Source organism: Oncorhynchus mykiss, chromosome 2 (genome assembly GCF_057628025.1).
Source record: "Oncorhynchus mykiss isolate SJ-2025 chromosome 2, ASM5762802v1, whole genome shotgun sequence".
Lineage (NCBI taxonomy): Eukaryota > Metazoa > Chordata > Actinopteri > Salmoniformes > Salmonidae > Oncorhynchus > Oncorhynchus mykiss.
Window position 1 is genome coordinate 73,044,895 of NC_143023.1, and position 12,156 is coordinate 73,057,050.

Genomic DNA, 12,156 nt, shown 5'->3' on the forward strand with positions numbered 1-12,156 from the left:
TATTAAGTCATTAGTTTGGTAGTGTTGTTAATCTTGATGCAGATAAGTGACAACCATTCTCACCTTTGCTGAACTGGGCCTTCTAATCTCACCACTAGGTGGCAGCAGTGTACTGCTTTGCTATAAATAGGAACCAGTGACTTCTGAAATCACACTGTTCAAAACTGATAAGTACCTCAATGGTGAATCTACTTCAGCAAACCAATTGTAGATCATACTGCGGGGGAAGAGCATGATGGTATTGAGAGACCTGAAACTACCCACATAGTCAGCAGTTTGCATTAGGTCTTAAGTGTACTGTCTGTTCAAATGTTTGGGGTCCTCTCTTGATTCGAAATGAAATTCACCCCAACCCTGGTTTGCCTCGTTACTATCCATCCCATTTGAAACACCTCAGGGGCAGAGTGGTGAATTGATTTGGTCTTAATTGGCCATGAATAGATGACATGACTTCTGGTAGTTCATTTAAAGATGAGGGACTCGGCACCATCTGTTGGTTGGCTCTCAAATGTACATCTGAAATGGAACTGGGAATGTCTATGGAGATTACAATATACCACTCACTATCTAAGTCTGAATTCTCTGTGGTCCAGACCCATTGAACCTCTTATGAATGCCAACACCCCAATGTAAACGATTGCATTGATAGCAGGAACTATCATCTTTACTTATAGGTCAATTACATCACTTCAATAGTCTTGATTGACATTGATTACTGAAGACAACACCTTGTTTCTTCATACGCAATCACAAGAAATGTACGATTTATTATTGTGATTTGTGATATTACACATGAACATTCAATAATACAAGAAAGATGCTTACTGTAACTAATGCTCACTTCATGTTTGACTTGTATGAAAGTTGAACAAATAGATGCATTATTGATACATTGGGAAAAGCATGTGAATTCTACATGAAGTATTCAACGTATTGCCCCAATATACTCTAATCTATGGTATCACAGGCTTAGAGAAAGTGCACATTCACAATTGAACTTCGACACACTCACTGACTTCTGTCAATCAAAGCATAGACTAAGCAAACATTTTACAGTCATAGTATTCCTTTGAGTGAAGGCATCAGGTTTCACTCCATGCCATTCCATCCACCAGCTTCAAAAGCATGTATTGTGTGTCAGTGGAAAATAGACATTGGAATGAAACACATTGGCTGCGTTTACACATGCAACCAAATTCTGATTTTTTTTTCCACTAGTTGGTCTTTTGTCCAATCACAATGAGATTTTTTCACAGATCTTTTTCAGATCTCTTATTGGTCAAAAGACCAGTTAGTGAAAAACGATTAGAATTGGGCTGCCTAAAGGCAGCCATTGTAATAGGTTGTAGTCAGTCCTACACCCAGTCACACAGTATGGAGAAAAAGTGTTGTGGCTGACTGTCTTTGTGTCTACAGTAGCTTCAGCTTCTGATGGCCACTCAAACTGGCTGCAGCTTGACGTTTGACGCTTGCTGCAGAATGTTTGTGGGTATAAGTCTCCTCTGTCCTCCTGGTCCTTCATAGCCACATCTCCAGCAGCATCCAGACCCACACCATATCGTACCAACGTCCATGAAACATTTTGTTATCCAATCCGATGTCCCCAAAACAATATACAACAGGCCTCATACTCTGGGCTCTACTCTCCAATACTGTTGTTCACTGCTTTTCTGCTGGTTATTTGGTTTGTCCTTCCATAGCCTAACAATAAAACAAATACAAGGAATGACACAGACGTAGAAGAAACTATCAGACCTGACAACACTATTCCTGCATACTTATCGATTCATGAATCAAGCTAAATGAATGTGTTACTTACTTGCAGGTGTAGTAGATTACTACTACCAACACGACTAGAATAAAAAGGACAATGATGACCACAGCAGCAACCAGTCCTGTCTCCCCTGCATCATGTGCAGTGGTGAACAGCTGGTACTGCTCACAACGACTGCCTTTGTAGTTCTCACTGCAGCTGAGGGAGAAGGAACTGCATTATTCTCAAGAAAGCTGTCACCAGTTGAGAACCAAGAGCCAGGGTAGGTCTGCCTGGTCTGAGCTGAAGTAAAACAAAGGCTAAAACCATGCAGAAGTTCCCAGAACTTCCTTAGCCCATTGCCAAGCAACACTGTACACCTGCTCATGGCTGACAAACTGTTAGAGACATTAGAGAATAGTGATGAGAGAGTAACTTACAGACAAGTAAGCGTATCCATAAATGAAATTTTAAAGCATTTTCCTCCATTCATGCAGTACGAAACCTCTAACTCGTTGCATGGGTCACCATGGTCTACAAAAGAGAGAATAGAAACATTTCAGGTTAACAGACACATAAAACAAATACAGTTACATAATATGGAAATTCTCAATAGCATTCCTGATCAAAATATTTCGCCAAACTCTTACCTGCCATCATTTGAATGTTTATTTTCCTTGTTTCTATCCTGAAGAATGTGACAGGGTTCTCTAAGATCCCCACCTAAGAATCATGTGCAATGTACAAAAGTAAAAGCTCGTTACTAATCTACATAGACAAAATTATGAATTTACATAGACAACAAGATAATCAGAGAAAAGGCTTCATGTTTGGTACTTTCTTTCTGCACTAAAACAAGGTATAACAGAAGTAAACTGGTTATGCGTCCTTAATCATATCACCGTATCACTGACTTATCGCCATTGTATGAAAATAATAAAGAGGTTTGTTATTCTCTTACAAATAGTATTGTTATGAATCTGTCCTTACCACCTCAGGAAATCCCAGTTTGTGGTAAGGTTAGTGCAGGTTTCTTAGGTGAATCACAGAGACAGACTGTTGAAAATAACTCTGCCAACTGCTTTTTGTTGGGCCTTCAAAAGCACAAATGTGGGCGTGTTCCATTGAGCCCAGAAATGTTGTGATAGCTGTTTGTCCACATTGTAAATGGCATGCTAAATGTCAGGATTCTTCTCTCTATTGATTCTGATTAATTTTGGTAGGATGCCTGATATAGTAAAATGGGGTCGTTTTCAATGACTGCCTCAGAATACAATATCCCCACTACAGAGTAAGTAAACAAAGCCTTCCTCACTGGAAATTACGATCATTTTACAATTTTGACATTTCACTAATAAAATGTGCAGTAGTGGTTTACTTTCAAACAGACAATAGGTGTCTGCATTCACTGTAATGATGCATTAATGGATTAGTTTGTTAAAGCCAAGTAATTATCATTGCATCACACAATCTATCCAGGTTGGGCGTGGATCACCTGGTGGATCACTTGTTTTCTGTGTGACTTCAACTTGGCTTTAAATAGACAATCTGTGGGTTTGGTGAGAGGCAATGGAATGACTGGTATGGTGAGAGGGAATTGGAACAAACAGCACAGGCATAGCTAGAATCGTGGGAACTTTGCTTTGCTCTGGCCATCTTAATTACATGTCTCCTGCCTCAACACTTCCAGCATTCTTGTAATCATTGTTCTGTGGACTTCTTCAAAACCGTTAGCAGTTCAAATCAAATGTATCGGACACATACACGTGTTTAGCAGATGTTATTGCGGGTGTAGCGAAATGCTTGTGCTTCTAGCTCCAACAGTGCAGTAATTTCTAACAAGTAATATCTAACAATTTCACAAGATTTCCCCAAAATACACGACGTCTAAGTAAGTAATGGATTAAGAATATATATACATATGGACTACCGTTCAAAATTTTGGGGTCAATTAGAAATGTCCTTGTTTTTGAAAGAAAAGCAAATTTGTCTATTAAAATAACATCAACTTGATCAGAAATACATTGTTAATGTTGTAAATGACAGTTGTAGCTGGAAACATCTGATTTTTAATGTAATATCTACATAGGCGTACAGGGCCCATTATCAGCAACCATTACTCCTGTGTTCCAATGGCACGTTGTGTTAGCAAATCCAAGTTTATCATTTTAAAAAGCTAATTGATCATTATGTATGCTCTCATTGGCTAGCCCTCACTACATATCTGTCGCCAAACCCACTGGCTCCAGGTTATCTATAAGTCTTTGCTAGGTAAAGCCCCGCCTTATCTCAGTTAACTGGTCACCATAGCAACACCCACCCGTAGCACGTGCTCCAGCAGGTACAGTGCCTTGCGAAAGTATTCGGCCCCCTTGAACTTTGCGACCTTTTGCCACATTTCAGGCTTCAAACATAAAGATATAAAACTGTATTTTTTTGTGAAGAATCAACAACAAGTGGGACACAATCATGAAGTGGAACGACATTTATTGGATATTTCAAACTTTTTTAACAAATCAAAAACTGAAAAATTGGGCGTGCAAAATGATTCAGCCCCCTTAAGTTAATACTTTGTAGCGCCACCTTTTGCTGCGATTACAGCTGTAAGTCGCTTGGGGTATGTCTCTATCAGTTTTGCACATCGAGAGACTGAAATTTTTTCCCATTCCTCCTTGCAAAACAGCTTGAGCTCAGTGAGGTTGGATGGAGAGCATTTGTGAACAGCAGTTTTCAGTTCTTTCCACAGATTCTCGATTGGATTCAGGTCTGGACTTTGACTTGGCCATTCTAACACCTGGATATGTTTATTTTTGAACCATTCCATTGTAGATTTTGCTTTATGTTTTGGATCATTGTCTTGTTGGAAGACAAATCTCCGTCCCAGTCTCAGGTCTTTTGCAGACTCCATCAGGTTTTCTTCCAGAATGGTCCTGTATTTGGCTCCATCCATCTTCCCATCAATTTTAACCATCTTCCCTGTCCCTGCTGAAGAAAAGCAGGCTCAAACCATGATGCTGCCACCACCATGTTTGACAGTGGGGATGGTGTGTTCAGGGTGTTGAACTGTTTTGCTTTTACGCCAAACATAACTTTTTGCATTGTTGCCAAAAAGTTCAATTTTGGTTTCATCTGACCAGAGCACCTTCTTCCACATGTTTGGTGTGTCTCCCAGGTGGCTTGTGGCAAACTTTAAACAACACTTTTTATGGATTTCTTTAAGAAATTGCTTTCTTCTTGCCACTCTTCCATAAAGGCCAGATTTGTGCAATATACGACTGATTGTTGTCCTATGGACAGAGTCTCCCACCTCAGCTGTAGATCTCTGCAGTTCATCCAGAGTGATCATGGGCCTCTTGGCTGCATCTCTGATCAGTCTTCTCCTTGTATGAGCTGAAAGTTTAGAGGGACGGCCAGGTCTTGGTAGATTTGCAGTGGTCTGATACTCCTTCCATTTCAATATTATCGCTTGCACAGTGCTCCTTGGGATGTTTAAAGCTTGGGAAATCTTTTTGTATCCAAATCCGGCTTTAAACTTCTTCACAACAGTATCTCGGACCTGCCTGGTGTGTTGCTTGTTCTTCATGATGCTCTCTGCGCTTTTAACGGACCTCTGAGACTATCACAGTGCAGATGCATTTATACGGAGACTTGATTACACACAGGTGGATTGTATTTATCATCATTAGTCATTTAGGTCAACATTGGATCATTCAGAGATCCTCACTGAACTTCTGGAGAGAGTTTGCTGCACTGAAAGTAAAGGGGCTGAATAATTTTGCACGCCCAATTTTTCAGTTTTTGATTTGTTAAAAAAGTTTGAAATATCCAATAAATGTCGTTCCACTTCATGATTGTGTCCCACTTGTTGTTGATTCTTCACAAAAAAATACAGTTTTATATCTTTATGTTTGAAGCCTGAAATGTGGCAAAAGGTCGCAAAGTTCAAGGGGGCCGAATACTTTCGCAAGGCACTGTATATTGCACTGGTCATCCCCAAAGCCAACACTTCCTTTGCCCGCCTTTCCTTCCAGTTCTCTGCTGCCAATGACTGGAACAAATTGCAAAAATCTCTGAAGCTGGAGTCTTATATCCCCCTCTCTAACTTTAAGCATCAGCTGTCAGAGCAGTTTACCGATCACTGTACAGCCCATCTGTAAATAGCACACCCGAATACCTAATCCCCATAATATTACTTACCCTCTTGCACTTTTGCACCCCAGTATCTCTACATTATCATCTGCACATCTCTCACTCCAGTATTAATGCTAAATTGTAATTATTTTCGCCTCTAGGGCCTATTTATTGCCTATCTCCATACTCTTCTACATTTGCACACACTGTACCTTTCTATTTTTATTTTATTTTGTGTTATTGAGTGTACGTTTGTTTATGTGTAACTCTGTGTTGTTGTTTTTGTCACACTGCTTTGCTTTATCTTGGTCAGGTCGCAGTTGTAAATGAAAACTTGTTCTCAACTGGCCTACCTGGTTAAATAAAAGTTAAATAAAATACAAAAAATTGATAACCCTTTTGCAATTATGTTAGCACAGCTGAAAACTGTTGTCCTGATTAAAGAAGCAATAAAACGGGCCTTCTTAGACTAGTTGAGTATCTGGAGCATCAGCATTTGTGGGTTTGATTACAGGCTAAAAATGGCCAGAGACAAAGACCTTTCTTCTGAAACTCGTCAGTCTATTCTTGTTCTGAGAAATTAAGGCTATTCCATGCGAGAAATTGCCAATAAACTGAAGATCTCGTACAATGCTGTGTACTACTCCCTTCACAGAACAGCGCAAACCAGAATAGAAAGAGGAGTGGGAAGCCCCGGTGCACAACTGAGAAAGAGGACAAGTACAGTAGAGTGTCTAGTTTGAGAAACAGACTCCTCACAAGTCCTCAGCTGGCAGCTTCATTAAATAGTACCCGCAAAACCTCTTTATTGTTGACGTTGACATTTAAACGTGTTAACTCTAGCAAGGCTCCTGGCCCAGACGGCATGTCTAGCCGTGTCATGAGAGCATGCGCAGACCACCTGGCTGGTGTGTTTACGGACATATTCAATTGCTCCCTATCCCAGTTTGCTGTCCCCACATGCTTCAAGATGGCCACCATTGTTCCTGTACCCAAGAAGGCAAAGGTAACTGAACTAAATTACTATCGCTCCGTAGCACTCACTTCTGTCATCATGAAGTGCTTTGAGAGACTAGTCAAGGATCATATCACTTCCACCTTACTTGGCACCCTAGACCCACTTCAGTTTGCATACCGCCCCAACAGGTCTACAGACGATGCAATCGCCATCTCACTGCAAACTGCTCTATCCCATCTGGACAAGAGGAATACCTGTGTAATAATGATGTTCATTGACTACAGCTCAGCATTCAACACCACAGTACCATCCAAACTCATCATTAAGCTGGAGGCCCTGTGTCTCATCCCCGCCCTGTGCAATTGGGTCCTGGACTTTTTGATGGTTCGCCCCCAGGTGAAGGTAGGAAACAACATCTCCACTTCGCTGACCGTCAACACTGGCACCCCACAAGGGTGCGTGCTCCGCCCACTCCTGTACTCCCTGTTCACCCCTGACTACGTGGCAATGCACGACTTCAAATCAATCATCAAGTTTGCAGACAACACAACAGTAGTGGGCTTGATCACCAACAACAACGAGACAGCCTACAGGGAGGAGGTGAGGGCACTCCGAGTGTGGTGTCAGGGAATCAACCTCTCACTCAACATCAACAAAGCTAAGGAGATGATAGTGGACTTCAGGAAACAGCAGAGGGAGCAACCACCTATCCACATTGAAGGGACAGTAGTGGAGAAGGTAGAAAGTTTTAAGTTCCTCAGCGTATACATCACAGACAAACTGAAATGGTCCACCCACACAGACAGTGTGGTGAAGAAGGTGTAACAGCGCCTCTTCAACCTCAGGAGGCTGAAGAAATTTGGCTTGTCACCTAAAACCCTGACAAACTTTTACAGATGCACAATTGAGAGCCTGGTACGGCAACTGCACCGCCCTCAAACACAAGGCTCTCTAGAGGGTGGTGCGGTGGGCACAACGCATCACCAGGGGCAAACTACCTGGCCTCCAGGACACCTACAGCACCTGATGTCACAGGAAGGCCAAAAAGATAATCAAGGACATCAACCACCCGAGCCACTGCCTGTTCACCCTGCTACCATCCAGAAGGCAAGGTCAGTACAGGTGTATCAAAGCTGGGACCAAGAGACTGAAAGACAGCTTCTATCTCAAGGCCATCAGACTGTTAAACAGCCTTCACTAACTCAGAGAGGCTGCTGCCTACATATAGTCTCACTAGTCACTTTAAACAATGCCACTTTAATAATGTTTGCATATCTTACATTACTCATATCATATGTATATGCTGTATCTTATACTATCTATTGCATCTTGCCGTGCAGTTTATACATCACAAACATTCAATGTTAAAATACACTTATGTCAAAGATAAAAGTCAGGGATAAGTGCTACCACTTGTAATCATACTCACTAATGTTTAAAGGGAAATCTGCAGTTGCTTCATCCATTTTTGGACTTCTGAATTAATGATATATACCCATTGATTCTTGAAGAATGTACTGTAACTTAGAAATGCCTCATGAGCTTTGTTCAACTGTCTTACCCCATCAGAACCCAACATATATGCGTTTTTTAATTCCAATGTTTGTAAACAAAGTAAAAGTGGTTCAAACTATAATGTTGATATCATGGATGGTCAGTCCTTGCATCCATAGTTCTGTCTATGAATTTGAGAGGGGTTACATTTCTCCAGCTTCATCCATCATCTTTTTTTTACCCAAACAGGGGTGACAAGAACACTTATTTGTTGTTTCAACTACTGAATGCCGCTTTAAATAGGCCTACTACTTTTTTTTAAATACAAGATTGCCTCAATGTCAGTCACGTATCATAATTGGAGAAACCTATAGCCCCCCAAACTAGATCTATGAAAGTTATGTGATTGATTGTTTCTTTACACCATGATTTAGCCAATTGTCTCAGACAAAATCCGTTTTATATTTTATCAGAAAAACTTTGAGAATGCCTTTTACCATCCAGTTAATATTTAGCAAGGTTATGGAACTGGATGCTGTCCTACTATCACTGCGATGTTATCGCGAGGAACACAGATGAAGCTCTGAAGAGGTGAAGTGAAGCGAGAGTGTTTTTACATCGACGCTTCTTGGGGGGGGGGGGGGGGGGGGGGGGGGATGGGGCTTGAAAAACCTCGTTATGACTGCCATAAAGACGTCAGTTATTTCGGATTTTCATCTCACATTTCATTGTGAGAGATAGTGTGTTGCCTCGCTTCTGTGGATGCCGCGGGATCACAATTCAGCACCTGGACAGCTCCTGGTCCTTAACCTATTACTGGGCACATGGAGTCCCTAGCGTGATTGTAGGGAAACCCTGTGAGCAGGCGAGATTTGGGCACTAAAATGCCATCCTTCCGAAATATGACGTTTAACTGAATATGTGGATAGTGGTGGACATTTAAAAGCATCTCCGTGAATGATGATGCTTACAATAAGGATCGGGCTTTTTCGTTGTGCCCTGTATTCTAAGCAGCAGCACGGGTCGTTAGCCAATCCAAATCTGAAGAGGATAGCAGCAGCCTACACACAGCAACCGAGCCCCGCTCACACTGATCATCGGCAAGGGAGACATTACCATCATCATTAGGAGGGCATGAGTCACGACCATACTTTCAACAATGTAGAGCATAAAAGGTAGGTTGTTTTTGTCAGAATAGCATATTGATAAATAATTTTGATACTTCCTGCCTGTGACTTCTGCTCTTTCATCCATTCCGTCCCCCCTTTCTTTTACTGTCGTCTTAATGACCACCATAATTGTCTTATTCGTAATTTGTCGTTGCTGCACTATTGATGACTTTGCTAAATTATCAGGAAAACATATAATGTACTATGTTTAGTATATACTGTGTAGTAGCAACCTATATATCTGTTGTTACACGTGCTTTGAACCAGAATAATAGTCATTGTAGAAAGCTGTCCAGGGCCTTGTGAAAAATAATTGAGACATAGTAGCCTTAATCAGTTTAGCAGGGATCAGTGTTGACACGTCTTTAAGGTAAAACCATGTGTTTGTTGGGAGAACTTCAAATGTAGGATACATGTTGGGTTCTGACTGAGGAGGTGGATACTAAAATGTAGACAGTAGACTATTGGGAAGTGATGGGTTTGGACAATATGAAATGGTTGCATGACTGCATGTCTTAATTTCCAAGAAAATCAAGTAATTATTGTCTGTCTGGAGGAATGCAAGAGCTATGTTGGAGACAACATGGATATATGGCAACAGTTCATCTACAGCCTGCTATAGGGATCTCTCATCTTGATGATGAGTATACAGCAGTGTAAGTATTTACTCAAGTCTTGGAATTGATGGATATTTTATGCAATATTCTACCTGGTCCCAGAGAGCTTGTTTCAAAGACCTAACTTGTTTGATAGGTTGTCAAGTCCAGCGCTTGACTTATGGCCACATCCATCCATTAGGAACTGTGATTGACAGGTTTCTTTAAAAATACGAAATCCTGCATACAGTATCTCAAATACTTTAATTTCACTCAGTCTTGTCTGCACAGGTCGGACAACCATTCCACTGCATAGCCTTCACTATTGCCTGTGCTGTGGCCAGATTTTCTATAGGTGCCAGTTGTGTGCAGTCTTTTTTCTTGGGCATTGCAGTGATGCAATATTACAGTCTAGTCCTTGAATGACCTGAATTGATTTATCTTGAATGACATCTAATCCGCTGTGCTACACTACATTACTCTGTTCTGCTATAGCTTCAAATACTGACTCCACACCCCAACTCGTGTGTCTGAAGGTTTTCCCTTTGCCTTTGTTTGTAAGACAGACACTACACTGACTTCATAGTACGCTATACATATGAATCTCTCCTCTTCGCCCCGGCATTTAAATGATTGAAGCTCAGGTTAAACGACCTCTACAGCCCATGCTGCTTACTAATATGTGTTTATATTGCTGCTGACAACTTCATCAGACTTTTCAAAAGTGAGGCACTAGCAAATTGAGCTTCAGTTTATACCTGCAATGTGGGGAATGTAGCTGTCTGTGAAGTAATACCCCTTTTCAAAGACTCATGTGTTTGTGATTCTGTCTGGGTAAAGCCTATGTACCTGGCTGTTCTTCGCTCATGTTTACTCTCTGAAAAGCTGTTGGAATGGACTGTAAATGAGCTCTTCAATGTATCTATTTCCTATTGCATAAAGTGTTCTCATCCTTCCTTACTTGTTATGCAAGTGATGTGATGTTTCTGAGCCCCTGGTGCAGAGTTAAATATGTCAGAGGACTCCCATAGCAGAACTATACTGCATGAGAATGTTCATGCTTATATCAATTGATTGTTTTCGATCTATTCTGTGAATTCATACAACATTTCATGAACATGACATTCAAAACAAATGTTTAAATAGTTAAAAGTATAATGAACAAGTTATACATGAGATGTGTATACTGCATTGTTGTCAGAATGTGAAGAGTTATGGAGAGACTGTGATTCACTTCCTTGTTTTCTAACCTTTCTCCACAGGTGTGGTGTGAGCCAAGTCTCCATTCTCTGGTTAAATCAAGAGTAACAATCGTGTCGACGTCCATTCACAGAAACAACACAGCAACATGAGCAACCCCCAGTAAGTAAAACACATGACTACTGATATTTATATCTGTTTAACACATCAAAACCTCTCATCCTGTTCTTATGCATTTTGCTCGTTGTACCCCGACTGCCCGCTATTACTAGCACAGGTTTTGTGATGGGAACCCCAGCATGGTCTGGCCTGATTATGAGAACAGCTCCTGTCTATTTCCTCATACCCTTTCAGCCAAGGACTTTGAGCCTGAGAAGCAGGGGAGCAGCAGGGGAACAGCAGGGCAATAGCAGGGGAACAGCAGGGCAATAGCAGGGCAATAGCAGGGGAATAGCAGGGCAATAGCAGGGCAATAGCAGGGGAGCAGCAGGGCAATAGCAGGGCAACAGCAGGGCAATAGCAGGGCAACAGCAGGGGAGCAGCAGGGCAATAGCAGGGCAACAGCAGGGCAATAGCAGGGGAACAGCAGGGCAATAGCAGGGGAACAGCAGGGAAACAGCAGGGGAACAGCAGGGCAATAGCAGGGCAACAGCAGGGGAGCAGCAGGGGAATAGCAGGGGAACAGCAGGGAAACAGCAGGGCAACAGCATGGGGAGCAGCAGGGGAATAGCAGGGAAACAGCAGGGCAACAGCAGGGGAGCAGCAGGGGAATAGCAGGGGAACAACAGGGGAAAAGCAGGGGAATAGCAGGGGAACAGCAGGGAAACAGCAGGGAAACAGCAGGGGAGCAGCAGG

At 41.8% G+C, this 12,156-nt stretch overlaps 2 protein-coding genes across 4 annotated transcripts in view; one reads left to right on the plus strand and one right to left on the minus strand.

Annotated features, from left to right (window-relative positions):
• Positions 1 to 728: 728 nt before the first annotated feature.
• nrg4 (neuregulin 4) lies at positions 729 to 2,876 on the minus strand. 3 transcript variants are annotated; one of them, XM_021571097.3, is made up of 5 exons: positions 2,744 to 2,876; positions 2,404 to 2,476; positions 2,194 to 2,287; positions 1,820 to 1,972; positions 729 to 1,701 (listed from the first exon to the last, which is right to left on the minus strand). In XM_021571097.3, the coding sequence occupies exons 2-5, from the start codon at positions 2,411 to 2,413 to the stop codon at positions 1,626 to 1,628; spliced, it is 333 nt and encodes a 110-aa protein (XP_021426772.2). In that variant the 5' UTR covers positions 2,414 to 2,476; positions 2,744 to 2,876; the 3' UTR covers positions 729 to 1,625. The 3 variants fall into 3 exon arrangements, with proteins under 3 accessions (XP_021426772.2, XP_021426782.2, XP_021426785.2); XM_021571107.3 differs by having other exon boundaries at positions 2,715 to 2,814; XM_021571110.3 differs by having other exon boundaries at positions 2,747 to 2,811.
• A 5,990-nt stretch (positions 2,877 to 8,866) lies between these two features.
• The window catches only part of tmem266 (transmembrane protein 266), a 61,140-nt gene continuing 57,850 nt past the window's right edge, over positions 8,867 to 12,156 (plus strand). The window contains exons 1-2 of the mRNA XM_021571117.3: positions 8,867 to 9,511; positions 11,364 to 11,463. Of these exons, the coding sequence (XP_021426792.1) occupies positions 11,450 to 11,463 (14 nt within the window). The 5' untranslated portion in view covers positions 8,867 to 9,511; positions 11,364 to 11,449. The remainder of the gene's footprint in view (positions 9,512 to 11,363; positions 11,464 to 12,156) is intronic.